Here is a 17475-nt window from a genome sequence, read left to right as displayed (position 1 = left end):
GGTGTGCAGCAATTAAAACTATGACAAAAAAACAGAAATTCCATCTATTTTCCTTCTCTTCTTCTGCAGATTGGAAGAGTAATCAAGGGTACCAAGGTTATAGCGGTAATCAAAAGAATGTAACCCAGGGACAAAGACCAGACATGGAAAACAGACATACACAACAAAGAACATGAAGTAACTAAAATCATACAAAGTAACAAAAGCAAATGAGCAACTCGGACTCCATTAAAAACTGGGAGCATGAACCAGGTGCACTGGTAGGGTAAGCGTCCTCTGCTTTTCTAGAAACACCCGCCGAGTTGCACATAAAAAGTCAAGTCCGGGGTAGACAAACAAGGAAAGGAAAACTATGACCCATTGAATAAATCAGTTTTCATGGTGCTGATGGATACACCATAACGATCCTCGAGTTCATGATGACGACCATAAAACTTTTGTAGTGATGACTTCAATCTTGTAGCAACATAACCCTGTTCCAGAAGCCTATTTGTTAGAGTTCTAGCGCAATACAAAAAGTCTGCGTAGCTTCAGCAAGCTCTGGCATAATGTATGAGTTGTGATATGAACACTCTATACACAGGAGCCAAAGGAATTTGCCAAAGATGAAAGGAAAGTTGACAATTCTGAATGAAAAGTCATCACGTTTGTCGTAAAGTTTGGTCAATAGTTTTTCTTTACCATTGATTTCTAAGTGTAGGTCAAGATATGAGGCTGACTTCACAGCGTCTGTAGTATCCTTTATCTAAAGTTCTTTTGGGTAGATGCGATGTATCAAAACCCCGAAATCAGAATTGTTTAAAGATAATATGTCATCTATATAGCGGAAACTGAGATTGAAGGATCTAGCCAAACGATATTCTTTCTTTCTGATCAGATCAGCTATAAAGTCAGCCTCATAAGAGTGAAAAGGAATAGGTCAGCAAGTAAAGGAGCACAATTTGTTCCCATTGGAATGCCAACCGTTTGTTGAAAAACATGTCCACCACACTGGACAAATAATTATATTGTCGATTAAAAATTCCAGCATTTTGTAAACATCTTCCTCTGTATATTTGGAAGATGATTTGGAATTATTTCTTACAAAGTATGAGGAATCTCTACCAAGAACTATATATTTGTATCTAGGTGTACCATCTTTTTTGGAAAAACAACGTTGTATAATGTTTTTAAGTCGGGATTTTAACTGAGTATGGGGAATAGAAGTATACAGTGTTGAAAAATCATAAGTTTTAATGCTATTATATTCAGATAATAGTCTTGATCTGATTGTCTCCAAAAGATCTTTCGAATTTTTCAGGATCCACATTGAATTAATACCACTACGGGAGTAACAAGTGTTGTAATAGGACTGTAGACCCTCTTTGACAGTTGTGAGTATAGAAGTTAAAAGTTTTGAAAGAGGTTTGGTGGTACATTTTGCAGATCCAGCTATGAAACATTGTTTGTATGGATTCTTGTGAAGTTTAGGAATCCAGTACATAGACAGTAAATCACAATCATCGTCCTTGGTAGAGAGGCCAAAAGAGGATAGCACAGATTTATGGTTTTCCACAATCTTTTCTTTGGAGAGAGTGGTAGCAGTATAGGTCTTATCACTGCTATTATTTTCTACGTCTACTCCTGATAATAAACATTGGATATAAAACGTTTTGCAGACAAAAACAATGTTGTTTTGGGCTTTGTCTGCTGGTACGACAACATATTTGTCATGTATAGTAGACAATGTTTTTGCTACATCAGGGTCTTTGAAAACTGATGTAGCCTTGGCACTCATTGACCTACTTAAAACTTTCATTCATTTCAAAATTAAAGACCTCACGGCCTTTAACCACTCTGACAGAGAATCAATGGGTTCTTGTTCTCGTTTTATCCATTTTCTTGCATAGTCCTCGACGGCATCCATAAGAACTTTAAAGTTATAATTCCAATTTATGGAGCGTGGTTCACGATACTTGGGACCTTTAGAAAGGATATTACGCAGAGATTCGTTTTCCATAATGGTTAAATCTCCCATAACAACGTGACCAGAAGGACCATATTTGAATGGAGAGGTTTTGCAAGAACAGTCAGGTGGTTTAGCCTTGAAGTCCTCAATCTCAAGGTTCTGCAATAGCCTTTTATAATTGAAAATTTTGGATGCTATGGGTGAAGTATAGGAATATGAAATAATTGGTATGGATTTGTCTTTGAAATATGGGGAAATTTTGTTGGTAACGTTTTTGTGATGGAGGATGTTAGCCAAATTAATTGCATCTATACCTTTGTTGACAAACGGTAGAAATGATCGTTTTTCTTCATCTTGACTTTTCACACAAACTGGTTTAAAGAGTCTGTGGAAAAAATGGCTCAGCAGTGGTTCCCTAATCAACTAATTAAAAAACTGTGGCCAACACGTTTTCACTCAGGTTTTGAATAAAATTCAAATCCAATACAAATGTACTTGAAGGAGATTTTTAAAAGGTTTCTGAGATGATCAAAGTAATAACAACAAAGGACATTTTATACAGGAAATATAAGTACTTCATGTAGAATTAAATTGACTTTGAACAACTTTTGGTGAAGAGGGTTAAACAGATAAAGGATCTTTGAAGAATGCTAAGTGCCAAGCGTAACATGTAAAATAAAATACTACTGACACTTACTGATTCCTTGACAGCCAGGAAACCATGACACATCCATCTCCTTGTGGTTCCATCTCGACAAATGTAAGCAAATCCTTTCTCATGATTACGGTCTGGTGCACAAAATGATACCTTTTCTATGGTCTGATCAACAATCATGCTCTACAAAACATCAACATGAAATCTTATACTTAGTGTGTTAACTGTCTGAAATGAATCATTATATAAAAACAACTTTTGTCCTCTAATACAACTCTTTATTTCCTGCAACTTTTTCTAACACTTGGTCTTTATAGACTTTTAGGATAGTTGATATAACAATTTTTAGTCTGAACTTGTGCAAGGGTTATCCAAGATAAACAATAATTTGTGAGTTTAGTGTAGCAGGCTTTCAAATCAATCAAAAGTAAATCTTCAAAGGAAATACCTGGTACCTCAACAACTTATGGTTTCAAAATTTGATAAAATAGATAAATACATGTATGTACTTAAATAATATTTTTATCAAGAAGAATTTTATTGATCTCTCTGAATAGAAATCTGATGTTTTATTGATCAAGATAAGGATGAGCCATTTTTACAAACTCAATGGGCCTATTTTCATATCTGTACGAGTAGGGATTTTCTTACTGAGCATTTTCTACAAACATTACTTGAAGTCTGAATGAACCTAAAAAAAAAAAAACAAGAGGCTCCTAGGAGCCTGAATCGCTCACCTCGATTTTGCCTTTCAAAGACTATAAATTTTGACTCAAGAAGACTTTGATAGGACTATCATAAGGATCATTTCAGCAATAGAAAGTTTCTTTCTATCTATTATAGTTTTCAAGATATTGGCTGAAGACTGTAAAAAAAATGTCATTTTTCATCTTTCAAGGGTAATAACTCTTACAAGGAGTTGCCTGACAACTTTGATCCCTGAAGACTTTTGAAGGCCTTATAATAAGGGTCATTTCAGCTACAGAAATAATTTGGCTAAACCTAACGGTTTCGGAGATATATGTGAAAAACTACTATCTGACACCTTTCTTCTATTTTCAGTAACTGCAGCCATGTTTTTCGATGGATCAAAATCCCCACATTAGTTCTATGAACAATGTCCCAAGGAACATTCATACCAAGATTGGTTCCAATTGGTAAAGTAGTGACAGAGATTTTTGAAAGAGATAACATTAAAAACATGAAAAAAAATGTCGAAAAAGGGCAATAACTCCAACATGGCCAAACAAATTAAAATGAAAATTTGACCACCGATAGATCTCATCAACACTTTTACCCTATGTCAGAATTTGCCCAAACCTAACAGTTTTCAAGATATATGTCAAAAACTACTCTCTAACCCCTATGTTCTATTTTTAGTAACAGTCGCCATTTTTTTCAACGGATCAAAAATCCCTACACCGGTTCTATGCATGATACTCCAAGAAACCAAGTTTGGTTCTTATTGGTCCAGCAGTTTCAGAGGAGTTGGCAAGGTGAGCTAAAAAGGGCAATAACTCCAACATGGCTTAACAGATTAAAACAAAAATTTGACCTCACATAGATCCAATTATGCTCAACACTTTTACCCCATGTCAGAATTTGGTTAATCCTAACAGGTTTTGGATATATGTCAAAAACTAATTAACATCATATTTTGATTTCTCCTTGTATATGTATCATGCTACATGTATTATCTTGTTGATCTTTTATGTGGTACACAGCTCTGTTGCTCCTTGTTATATATCATTTTTTGAGGAAGATCAAATATAATATTTAAAGGAAAATAACGAATTTCACCCTATGGCATCTGGTTGTTAATTACTCAAACTACCTCCGGTAAGCGATATCAACCATCCCGTGCTCACAGGAAAGGAATGTTCAATAACAATTTTTATAATGGATCTATATGAGGCAGTGACAAATTATAATAAAACTGAAGAATTATATTTCCACAATTTGGTGAACCTGATTGTGAAACATGAAATTAGTCTAAGAACCTCTGAAGAAGATAATGCTCACCTTGCTAATTTCATCAACAACTCTCAAGGCATCACCGGATACATACAATATCGCTCGCTGATACTTTCCTTTACATTGCTGAATAAAAAAAAAAACAATAAAATGTATGAATAGTATAAGTCTTAACACAGAGCTGTTCCCTAAAAAATAAACCTCTAAATTCATAATATAAAACAGTGTGATCCTCTATACAAAACAGTTGGAGAAAACATTGCTTCATTGCATAAATTAGACCATTTGAAAAGAAAGCTGAAGATGCAAATAGTAAAAAACTATAAAAAGCTATGCCAAGTGTGGACACAATATTAGTTTTTGACACATTTAATCATAAAGACGTATAGTTCATTATGGACACAACTGATTTGGATACAAATTGCACAAAATTTTGAAATTCAATTAAGCACAAAGTTCTGCTTTCATGAACCACTTTGTACCTCATTATCTCAAAAATGGTTAATGATAGAGAAAATTTGCTAGCATACTTCTTCAAGCCATTGTACAGAGCGACAGTTTACAAATCAAAATGTTGTTAGCATTGGAGGTTTTTGATTCTTGTGAAATTGTAGCATTGAACAAAATTTCAAACATTACATAATGTAAAATAAAAAATTAATCATACATCTGCATTTCCTATTTTATCCACAGTTACCACTTTCCAACTTCAAACACATTCATAAATTTTATTCCATTTCATTTTTTCCCGAATTTTTAAACCTGTCCAAAAATTTAAAAAATATTCTAACAACACCATAATTACACTCAAATAAGACCATTTCTAGCTTGAGATAAGATTTTCCGAAACTAGACACTTTTCATCAATTAGAATTTTACAAGAAACAAATTAAAAAAGAATACACAAAAATTGAAAGAGAAATAAACTTTCTACATCAATTTTAAATTAGCACCTATTTTAACCCTTTTGGCCCCTTTTTGTAGAATGGTATGGGCCAGTGGCCCCATTTTTATAAGCAAGCTTCTTCTAGCAGCAAGTAACAATATATCAAAATTTCATGACATTTGGTTACCCTTAAGTCATAGCACAGAAACGAAAAAAAATCATCAATGACAAAACTTACAGTATCAAAACATATGAATGCAATTTTTGTGGTTGTATAATAAAATGGTGTTTTTTTTTATCTTTCTCAAAAGATATCCAACCAAATTAATCTGTAAAGACTGAAATGTATTTGGTTTTAAAATACATATATTTATAAATGAATGCCTTAAATGTCATATAGTAAATAATACAAAAAATTGTTGTTACGAGTTTTGTGTACTTACCGATTTTAATGTTTTAACAGCTTCTTCACAAACCTGCATTCCTCTGGATTCATACACTTCCATACATCCTAAATACTATGTCAAAAAAAGATGAAACTTTCAAAAATTATTTCATATACAAATGTAAATGTAGAGTTGCATGGTAAAACATGAATAGTATTCTTACCCATACTAACAATAATGTATCTACAGGTAGATATGAGTATATATTTCTAAACATTTTTCTTTCGAAAAGGAACCATTCTGGAATATACATAGTATTGTAATACATGTTATATTTAAGTCATCAGTGTTGAAGTACATATACACTATCATCAACCTAAATTTTAATTTCTCCACTCTTCACACTGGAGTCATTATTTTTTTTTCTTCTGTGAATTGCATTAAGTCCAAAGGCCATAACTCTGCAAAAAATCAACAGACCAGTACAATTTTCAAACTGATATGTAACTTGCCATGATCAAACAATGTACCAAATATCAAATGAATAGCTGCAAGCATGATGAAAAACTGTGAGGAAAACTTATTTGCCAGAATGATGGAATGACTTACCAACAGATGGACAGAGTGCAAACCATAAGTCACTGGTAGGGGACTAATAATTAAATGCTTTGCAGTGCACAGCTAGATATGCCCTCAGGGGTAGAACCCTGGACACAAAATTCAAGTTTCATTCAGCTCAAAATTTGAACGTGATTAATCATTTGACACAAAATATACAAAAATCAAAAAAAGCTCCCATCAATAAAAATAAACCATTCACCAAAGTTTCACAAAATTTCGTGGCAGAAATTTTGAGTTTTTGAGCGAAGTGCGATTGACAGACGGACTGACTCCAGTATTATGACTATACCATAATATCTCCTGTCTGTCTAGACAGGTCATACATGGTATACTGCAGTATAAAAAACATATTTTGTCATACATGTATAAGCAGAGGAATTAAACTACAAGCATATTTTTAAATTCTGACTCCATTCACATCATCACTCCTATGAAGATTGGAGAAATTAAAATTAAAGTCTGAACCAAAAACTTCTCAGTCAATTAGTCCAAAGGACTAGTGTACAAAATCTTCATTTGAACAAAAACTGATTTACTAGTCCAAACAAAATAGGAATTGAGAACTTAATAATTCAGCTCTACAAGACAAGACTGCAAAGGTTCATTTACAATCATGAATGGCTTATTACTATCTGCAGATTAAAAGATGTTATTTGAATGAAAATAAAGAGCTGTACTTTAAGTGCATGATACGCCCGTTGCTCTTTTAACTTGTTCCTATGCTTTTAATAAATTTATATGATCAAATAGAAATACTGCCAAATACCCTACCCCCCCCCCCCAAAAAAAAAAAAGTAAATAAAAAATGCACAAAGAATTTGGTACCATCAAGGCTACCTCAAGTTTAACTAAGTTTGTTGTCTTGATTTTTCACCCATACATTTCCATCTTGTTCAAAACACACTTTTCTGACAAGGCTACCAAGTACCTTTTATATTTATTAAGGCATATACATTTATACAAATGGAAGGGAGCTTACATGTACTTCAATAGATATGAACAATTCACCAAAGTCTCATGAAAGTTAGTGAAAGTGTTTTTGAGTTATTGTCCTAAAACTTGAAAATTCCCCTTTGTAAATATAAAAATTCTTTACACGGAAACGAAAAATCCAAAATTTATGAAAATGGAAAGGGAGCTTAAGTCAACAGATAAGAACAATTCACCAAAGTTTCATAAAAGTAGGTGAAAGTGTTTTTGAGTTATTGTCTGAAGTGTTGATGACGGACATGGTATACCATAATATGTCCTGTCTTAGACAGATGAATAAAAAATGGGGGTACCTTTTTTACTGGTCCAAACGGACTAGTGGCAAAAGAAAGTGAAAGTGCTGTTAGTATTGGGGGGTTTTGATTCTTGTGGAGTTGTAGCATTGAACAAAATTTCAAAGACAACATAAATATAAAACTATAATCATACATTTGCATTTCCCATATTATTTATATCTGTTTTTCCTAATATGTGTTAACTGAATGTCATTCAATACTACTGATTTCCAAAGTACAAACGGTATCAATAGTTTAACAGTATCCAACTTCACAGACATTTACATATTTTGTTCTATTTCACCTTTTTCCCAATTTTTTAAACCTGTCCAAAAGTTAATTTGCAATCACATTCAGAACTATTTCAACAGAGTATTATCCTACACTGTAATCATATACTCAAATGGAACCAATTCACCTTAAGAAAATAATATCCTTGATCAATACAAGAGTTTTTCAAAACTAGACACTTTTTATCAATTTAAATTTTGCGGCCAATTTTACTTGGTTAAAATCACTGATATTCACTTCCTGTTTATTAATCATGAAACATTAATGATAGGATGGTGATTTCGACTGATGTGTTAAATGGAACATGCTTAGCACATTTTATGATTCTTGACACATTACTGCATGAACTTCATTCCCTAAATGCAAATTTATCATTTAACATTTTTCAAAGCCCAAAAGAGTCCCTTAAATCTTCAGTTAATTTGAAGACTACATATAGATCTTAATTTTATTTGCAGAAATAATAGAATATTATTGAGCTGATTAATTGCCAGAAACAAATCAACAGGTTATAAAAGAGTAATAAAAAATATATTGAATGATATAAAAGGAATTACATTTGGACTAGATATTATTGTGCAGTTTGGAAACAGAACACTTCCAGGCATGAATTGGTGACATAAGGTAATTTGACCCTAAAGGATCAAAAACCCAATTACTAGTCTGAATCAAAATTCACTAGTCTAGGACATCGGACTAGTGGCTAAAGGTCTGAATCAAAATCTACTAGTCTGGGACATCGGACTAGTGGGCAAAGGTCTGAATCAAAATTCACTAGTCTGGGACATCGGACTAGTGGCCATAGGTCTGAATCAAAATTCACTAGTCTGGGACATCGGACTAGTGGGCAAAGGTCTGAATCAAAATTCACTAGTCTGGGACATCGGACTAGTGGGCAAAGGTCTGAATCAAAATTCACTAGTCTGGGACATCGGACTAGTGGGCAAAGGTCTGAATCAAAATTCACTAGTCTGGGAAATCAGACTAGTGGCCATAGGTCTGAATCAAAATTCACTAGTCTGGGACATCGGACTAGTGGCCATAGGTCTGAATCAAAATTCACTAGTCTGGGACATCAGACTAGTGGGCATAGGTCTGAATCAAAATTCACTAGTCTGGGAAATCAGACTAGTGGCCATAGGTCTGAATCAAAATTCACTGGTCTGGGAAATCAGACTAGTGGCCATAGGTCTAAATCAAAATTCACTAGTCTGGAACATCGGACTAGTGGGCATAGGTCTGAATCAATATCTATTAGTCTGGGACATCGGACTAGTGGCCATAGGTCTGAATCAAAACTTACTAGTCTGGGACATCGGACTAGTGGCTAAAGGTCTGAAACAAAATCGATTAGTCTAGGACATCGGACTTGAGTTGACAGTAGTGTACCTTACTTTTTGACTAGGCAGTGTTTGATGACCTACAATGACAAAAGTTAAATCGTTTTATTATAAAATTGATTTTGTATGTCATGTACATGTACTGTACATTGCATTTTTCTGTTGCTGGAAATATACTTTTTCTACATTTAATTTCTATATACAATACATACTCTCACTTGGAAACTACAAGTGCCATCCCGAACTTTCTTTTCATCTTCCTGCCATTGGTGAGGCTTAGAACACTCTGGAACATGATCTTTTTTCTTTCGGAAGCTTAATCTCTTTTTTAATCTCTCCATTACTTAAATCTGTTCAATAAATATATACATGATAACAATTAAATGCAAATGGTAGTGTTAATATAAAAACAAAGTTCAAACCAAAGAGTCAATACAGTTGTACCATACATGTACAAAAAAATGTATGTAGAATTTAACCATCAATCAAACCTCACCCATGCATCAGTCAGTCAGGGATTTGAATGATGAACTGCCCTACTAAGTGAGCTTGAGATAAAACAGTTGACACCTCATACACATGTACATGTAGTAAGTGGGATAAACGAACATTTACTGTGTACCAGGGTACATGAACATTGCACATGTACATTAGGTGTACATCTAAATGTATGTGAATGTGGATGAATCTACTAGTGCACCAGTCAGATATACAAATGTATGGTACATAAATCAATACCTCTTCAGGGGCTGCTCTGGCTCCCAAAATTCTATTGCCAGAAAAATCGCCAGCTGCCATTTTTGTCGCCAATTTTCAGAAATTAGAGCCGAAGGATGCCAAAAAAATTATACTTTTTTTTTTAAAATATGCCAATATTAAGTCCACTAATGAATAATAAAAAAAAACCTCTCCATTCATGACATAAATGTACCCAAGATTCACTCTTGATGCATGTACAAAGCAGGTTTTTAGCTCCAGTCTGTCACTTCCATATGCATAAAATTATGAAGTACTACTCCAGAGACAGGTATTTTACTTTTATCAAGGACTTTATATTACTATTCTCATATAGTCCCTGATTTTAAAACATTTTTGTACACCTTTGTCCTTAATGAATAGCATTTCTTTAATTAGATTATGGGAATCCCCATTCTATTTGTTTACCGATTTTCCCGCCAAAAAAGTCATATGATGAAAGTGTAAACAAATGTCATCCATTTTCTTTTATCAATTCTTTTATTTCAAAGTGTTCAGACACTTCCTGATGGGATTAGGCAAGTCTGTTTCTGAACGTATTACATGGTTAAACAGGGCTGTGAAGCCTGTATGTAGCCACGTGCACATGGCCTTTATCATGTTTACCTTTGACCAGAGTTTTGATTGGCTCAATAATATACATGTATTTTCATTTGATTGACACCTCCCATGAGGATATTGTAAGCCACAGTCACCTGGTTTAACTACATTTAATTGCCTTCAGTCCTAAATTGGTCATGGTCAATTAACTCTGACCAGGTGTCAACACAATTGTTTAATTAGAGAGAATATCCATTGCTGATAGACTTCCTGTCAATTTTAATATACAAAACCTAGGCACCAAGAAAATCGCTAACTGGCTATTTTTTTTGCCAGATAACATAATAAATCGTAAATTGCGACATTGGCGAAGCCCAGCGCGAACCCTGCCTCTCATAGAACATTACAAATATACATTTGGACAGGTACATTAACCTAGTTTCTGTTCTACATCCAAAAGCTTGCCATTGCAATGTGTAAACCATGTTGGTGACAGCTCTACGCGTTCAATCTTTATCATCAATGAACAGGTTCAACAATACAACAAATGGAGCATTAACCTTAATTTCAGGACATGTTCCCAACCTGTTAAAATCATATTTACCAGATTTTCTGTTTTTTCTCATCATGATATATTTGTAAATTTTTATATACCTCTCAAACAAGTGAAGCATACATGTATACTGTATGATAAGTGATGTGTATACAAGGTTTGTAAGGTTTTCAGACCCAGTGGCCAATTGGTTTACATGCATACAGTACAGAAAGGGACATATATGTACAATAGAGGCACTAATGTCCGCACGGCTTGTTTTTCGTGCAACATTACTTCCACCATATAATTAAAGTAGAATTAGGCTCAATTCAAAGAAAATTTGTTAAAACGCTAAGGAAAAATCAACTGATGAAAATGTTTTCCTGTAACTTTATTGATAAAAAATTGTTAATAAAAACTGATTGTAAAAATACTCAAAATACATTGGTCTTTGAAAAAATAAATAATTGAAATACCAGTAATTCTTATATTCATGCCTACAAACAACTTATTGCAGCATGTGTGGAATCATTGGACATTTCTCCAGTTGACAAAACGAGGTCATGGTTTAGTAAACAATAGAAAACATACTACCATCGCTAGTTTATAGATTTATGGAAGTAAGCACAAGGAGGTAAATTATATCAAATTTAATTTGGCGTTTTAAGTACAAAATCCTTTATCTGTAACACTACTGTACTGAGCATGAAAGTCTTTACTGCACTGACACCCCATCCAGCTATGTACTGTGACTAAACACCAACATTACATGATGTACCACTTTTAGAGTAGTTCTCGATGTTTTTTTCTGTAAGAGATTTTTTGTTACTTTCTTTGCATTGTGAGTGGTAAGCTCTACCATTTTATATGCAGAAAAAAGTACAAAAAACATCTTAAAAGACTAAAAAATATATTTACTGCCCATTTAAAAGTTGTACATCACTGTAGATTTTTAGTCATGATCTAATTGTTTGTTTTTTATGGTACGTTGTATGTACTCCCTTTCATATAGTTCTAATGAGTGACACTTTAAGTGTTTTTCATCAAATTTTTAAGTATTAAGATAATGTTACTCGTCTGAATATAACTGAAATATTGCTGCTCAGATGTTAAACCCCAACAAACAAAACCATTATGTTACAATACCTTCTAAATTTAAAATCTTGTGTTATCAATATTAGTCAAGTGTTCAAGGATTACTCATCTTGGATTTCTATTGATCACAAGACAGCTCTTTGCAAGTGCATTAGGCCATATCTGGACAACCACTTTGCATGTTTAATTTCTTTTTATTGATCACAATTATGGAACTACACAGGTGTGGACCATATACATGTACTACAATTTTAAAAATTATGCCAGTTTTTGATGGCAGCCATATTTGTTTTTAATTATTGACATAACGTCATAATTTTGTGCAACAGTGTGTTCTTTTAAAGGTGCAGTAAATGATGACCAATAATTACCTGATCACTTAAGATTGAGTGTTACAAATATTCCTGTTCGAAACGTCGGTTTAATTGCAATATAGGGGCATTATATTTTTTTCCGCATTTCAACTCAACTCGAGGTGGAACACAATTTTCTATTTAGTATTTAGACATATATAAATTTGTTCAGAATTGTTACATGTTCTTTAATCCATCGGTTATCGATCAAACTATAAAGTTCTCTGCTACATGAATCGCCGAATCACATAAAATGGGGAAAATCTTTCCAGAGCGAACGATTTTATAAATTTCGAAACGGAAGTGTATTATTCCCTCAATTACTTGTGCGCATGTGTAGGAGGAAATTCCAGATGAGTTTTATGGCGGAAATTTTAATTTTTTATCATTCTAATAGTTTTTTGAAATAATAAACGTGTTTCTTCTGTAGGTGAAATATAGTATCCGTTTGCTTCCAACCTTTTGCTGGCGGAACTTCACGACACGAAAAGAAAGAGTAATCAAGGGAACCAAGGTTATAGCGGTAATCAAAAGAATGTTATCCTGGGACAAAGACCAGACATGGAAAACAGACATACACAACAAAGAACATAAAGTAACTAAAATCATACATACAAAGTAACAAAAGTAAATGAGCAACTCGAACTCCACTAAAAACTGGGAGCATGGACCAGGTGCACCGGTAGGGTAAGCGTCATCTGCTTTTCTAGTGTAAATAGGAAATGCCAGATTAAATGTCAAGGACACTTTTATTCCCCTATAGTATGTGAAGATATGGATGTGACTACCTACAAAAACTGGTTGTATTAAATTCATTGAGTTGTCAAGCTATCTAAAGCCTAAATTTATAATGTCTGCAATAATGATTTCCACGGAAATAAGTCCAGTGAAAATAGCAAAATTTCCCTTTTCGTAGTTAAGGTCAATACTAAATGTTGATTTCCTTGGCAACGAGCTTACGAAAATATAAAAATTCTGCCAGTTTCGATGTTAATATGACGATCGATGATTTATACGTTCTTGACTATCCTTGCGGATCTCGCATGACTGCCCTTTGCGGGAATCGCATAAGTAGATGTCTGTTAGTAGTTGAAGGTAGAAAAACCCTGCCTTCGGGATACCTGACCGAAGAACTCAGTCAGAGTATGTCCTACTAGCGGCTGGGCTGTTCTGTTGACGCTCTGACCTACTCCCAGACCCCACGTGGATCCGATAGCGTTTCCCCATTGTAACTATTTGGGAATGTTAATACATTGTATGTCATACAGGCTTATTTGACAATATGATGTATTAAAAATTGGTTTTAGTGACCGCTTCATTACTTTTTGTACTAGAAAAGTTTGTAAAACCAAAAGTTGTATAAACAATAAAATTAGAATCAGGTCAACTAAAGGGTATAGTAAAGATGAATTCTTAAATAAATTAGCAGAATCAGTTTGGTCAGATTTATACTTCAACAGAAATGTAAATTCTGCTTTGACCATATTTAAACATAAATTTACTTCAGGATAAAATGAGGTAGATCCTTTTACAGAAATTAAAATAAAAAATCGTGCAGAACCATGGATTACATCTGAAATCTTAGAGATCATAAGGGAGAGAGAGAAAACATTATCTAAGTTTTATATAAGAGGTAATAAAAATGATTATGAAAATTTTTGTAAATTATGAAATAAAGCACAAAGAAAAATTAGAGAAGCAAAAGAATATTATTTTGAGAATAAAATTGATGAATATAAAAACAATCCTAAAAACCTACGGCAGCAGTTCAAAAACCTAGGTAACAGTACGAAACAAAAAGAGTCAAATAAAATTGTCATTGAGGTTAATAATGAAGTATGTCAAGGTTTTAAAAATCAAGGATTTATATATATTTAACTCCTTGTAAAAATGTTGTAAATTATTTTAACTAATTTTTCACCAGCGTAGCTGAAAAACTGGTAGCTAAATTACCAAAACCAAAAGATATTTTTGTTACACTTCTGAAATCATAAAGTCGCAGACTGCACTCGGATTCTACACTGGAATGATTATGCTCGATTAGCAAAAAGCATTTGATACCGTGTATCATCAGATTCTGTGTAACAAGTTGCAGACTATGGGAGTTTTTATCCAATAAGTGGCTTGAATCATACCTTACAGATCGACAACATATAGTCAATACCAACGGCAAAGAGTCTGATTTTCTAAAAATTAAATGTGGGACCCCCAGGGTAGTATTCTCGGTCCTCTGCTTTTCTTGTGCAACGTGAACGACATGTCAACCAGTGTGGGGACCGACTGTAGACTGCTTCTCTATGCAGATGATAGTGCAACACTTTTTTCGCACAGAAATACTGATGTAATTTCTGATAAATTAGGAAAAGAATAAAAATCATGTAGTGAATGGTTAGTTGACAATAAACTGTCACTCCATCTTGACAAAACAAAGTGCATATTGTTTGGTTCTAAAATAAAACTCCGCAAAATAAAGGAGTTTAGTGCAAGTTGAAATGAACACGCAATTATAGCTTAATATAGTGTAAAATATCTTGGCATTAATGTTGATCAATTTCTGTCTGGTGACATTACAGTCAAAAGTATTATACAAAAAGCAAATGCTAGATTGAAATTTCTTTATAGAAATGCAAAATGCTTGTCAGAAAATGCTAGAAAAACTCGGCCATTTTGATCATGCTTGTTCCTCTTGGTATAGTGGTGTAAATAAAACTGAAGGAACTTCAAGTTATACAAAACAAAATAATAAGATTTATTAAAGGTTTTGATAATAGGAAGAGAATAGACTATCCAATATTTTTAGATACTGGATTTTTAAACATTGAGTTTAGAGTTAAACAAATGTCTCTAAACCACGCACATAGAATATATTATAACAAATGTCTAAGTTGTATGAAAAACAATTTTGTGAAGATGTCTGATGTCCATACTTATAATACCGTTACACAGTAAATGTAACTTTTTTGTTCCATCTGTAAACTGTCATTTTAATCTAATACCTTTTTATTACAAGTGCTATAAGAGATTGGAATTTTGTGCCACAGGAAAACTGGTGTCAAAAAGTATCTCTTTGATCAAATAAAGGAAAATTTTATTAGTGACTTCACTATGTTAATTTATTATTAAATTTTCTATATTTAACTAAGCCTGCCTAAATTTTGTGTCGGTCACATTGTTAATTTTTATTTTTTAGCCTTAATTGCTACAAAGGACCCCATTGGAAATAAGCAGTAAAGCTTTTATGGACCATCCTAGATTAAATATCAACCTTTTTTACATACTTTTATGGTTTAAACTTTGATTTTTAACATTTGGCCTAAATGCATTTTTGGCTAGGTAATATTTCAAGTATCAATAAATGTGAACTCGATCAGTAATGTACGAATGCATTTATGTTATAATATGAATGTATTTATATTGTGATGTGAATGTATTTATAATGCTTGAATGTAATAGTACAAATGTATGTTGATATTCATCTAAATAAAGCTATCTACATGTATCTATCTATGAAGACGAGACTATCCACAGTGAAATATTTCATCCTGTTCTGTCATGTAAGATTTAACTTTTTACATAAAATAAATTAAATTCATATTATTATATTGATAGCAGTGTTTTATCGAATGTTCCCAGTGAAATAAATTTCAATAATTCACATTGTGAAATAAATTCGGTAATTTCACTCTCGGTCTTTCTCCCGCCAAAACGTCACAACTTTGAAATCAATCCGCCGTTCGCAAAATTTGAAATTTATGTTGAAAATAGCAACGAATAATCGAGAAATCTATATAATAAATAGGATAATCAATTGCTTATCGTGAATAACCAAAATATGATTACTCATGCCAAGAACGCAGTAAGATTTGACTGGTGCGCAGAACAGACACACTGGGAGCATGGACAAGGTGCACCGGTACGGTAAGCGTCCTCTGCTTTTCTAGAAACACCCATCGAGTTACTCACAAAAAGTAAATTTTTTATCCTTTGAAAATCATGGCGGTGTTACTAAAAATAGAACATAGGGGTCAGACACAAGATTGTAAATCAGTTTCCATGGTGCAGATGGACACACCATAACGATCCACGAGTTCATGATGACGACAATAAAACTTCTGTAGTGATGACTTCAATCTTGTAGCAACAACAGATTGATTGATTGATTGTTGGGGTTTAACGCCCGAGCAGCAATATTTCAGCTATATTCAGGCGATGTAGCAACATCAGATCTATGCAGGATACCCCAAGGAACATTCATTCTAAGTCTGGTTTTAATTGGTCAAGTTGTGTCAGAAAAGAGTTTTGAAAAATTGTTAAATACGATGGAGAGTTAAATAAAGGCTCCCAGGAACCTGGATCGCTCACCTGGCCAAAGGCTATTGCCATCACTTGGCGTCGGCCGTCGTCGTTAACAATTATACAAAACTCTTCTCCTCTGAAACCACTTGACTAATTAGAACCAAACTTGGTATGAACGTTCCTTGGGATATCCTGTATAGAAGTGATGTGGGGATTTTTGATTCGTCGAAAAACATGGCTGCCGTTACTAAAAATAGAACATAGAGGTCAGACAGTAGTTTTTCACACATATCTCCTAAACCGTTAGGTTTATCCAAATTCTTTCAATAGCTGAAATGATCCATATTATTAGGACTACAAAAGTCTTCAGACTCCTTGTAAGAGTTATTGCCCTTGAAAGGGGAAAAATGCATTTTTTTAAATAGTTTTCAGTCAATATCTTGAAAACTATGATAGATTAAAAGAAACTTGCAATAGTTGAAAAGATCTTGTGATAGTTCTACCAAAGACTTCTTTAGTCAAAATTGTTGGACA

General features: G+C 33.5%; 1 protein-coding gene across 6 annotated transcripts in view; it reads right to left on the bottom strand.

Annotated features, from left to right (window-relative positions):
* Window positions 1–12983, bottom strand: part of LOC148623254 (protein numb-like) — a 31194-nt gene extending 18211 nt beyond the window's left edge. For 3 of the 6 annotated variants that reach the window (XM_088564963.1, XM_088564965.1, XM_088564968.1), the window contains exons 1-5: window positions 12664–12973; window positions 9579–9716; window positions 5907–5981; window positions 4626–4703; window positions 2646–2786 (exon numbers count right to left, since the gene is read on the bottom strand). In XM_088564963.1, coding sequence (XP_088421089.1) covers window positions 2646–2786; window positions 4626–4703; window positions 5907–5981; window positions 9579–9707 — 423 coding nt within the window. In that variant the 5' untranslated portion in view covers window positions 9708–9716; window positions 12664–12973. Of the gene's footprint in view, window positions 1–2639; window positions 2787–4625; window positions 4704–5906; window positions 5982–9578; window positions 9717–12663 lie in introns of all 6 variants that reach the window. The other 3 variants (XM_088564964.1, XM_088564967.1, XM_088564966.1) reach the window with 2 other exon arrangements.
* Between the last annotated feature and the right edge of the window lie 4492 nt (window positions 12984–17475).

The sequence above is a fragment of the Perna viridis genome, chromosome 2 (assembly GCF_037379345.1).
Source record: "Perna viridis isolate PV_CMFRI_1.1 ecotype Kerala chromosome 2, ASM3737934v1, whole genome shotgun sequence".
Classification (NCBI taxonomy): Eukaryota; Metazoa; Mollusca; class Bivalvia; order Mytilida; family Mytilidae; genus Perna; species Perna viridis.
The sequence above is the reverse complement of the archived record's forward strand: the minus strand, read 5'-3'. Positions and strand labels throughout refer to the sequence as shown.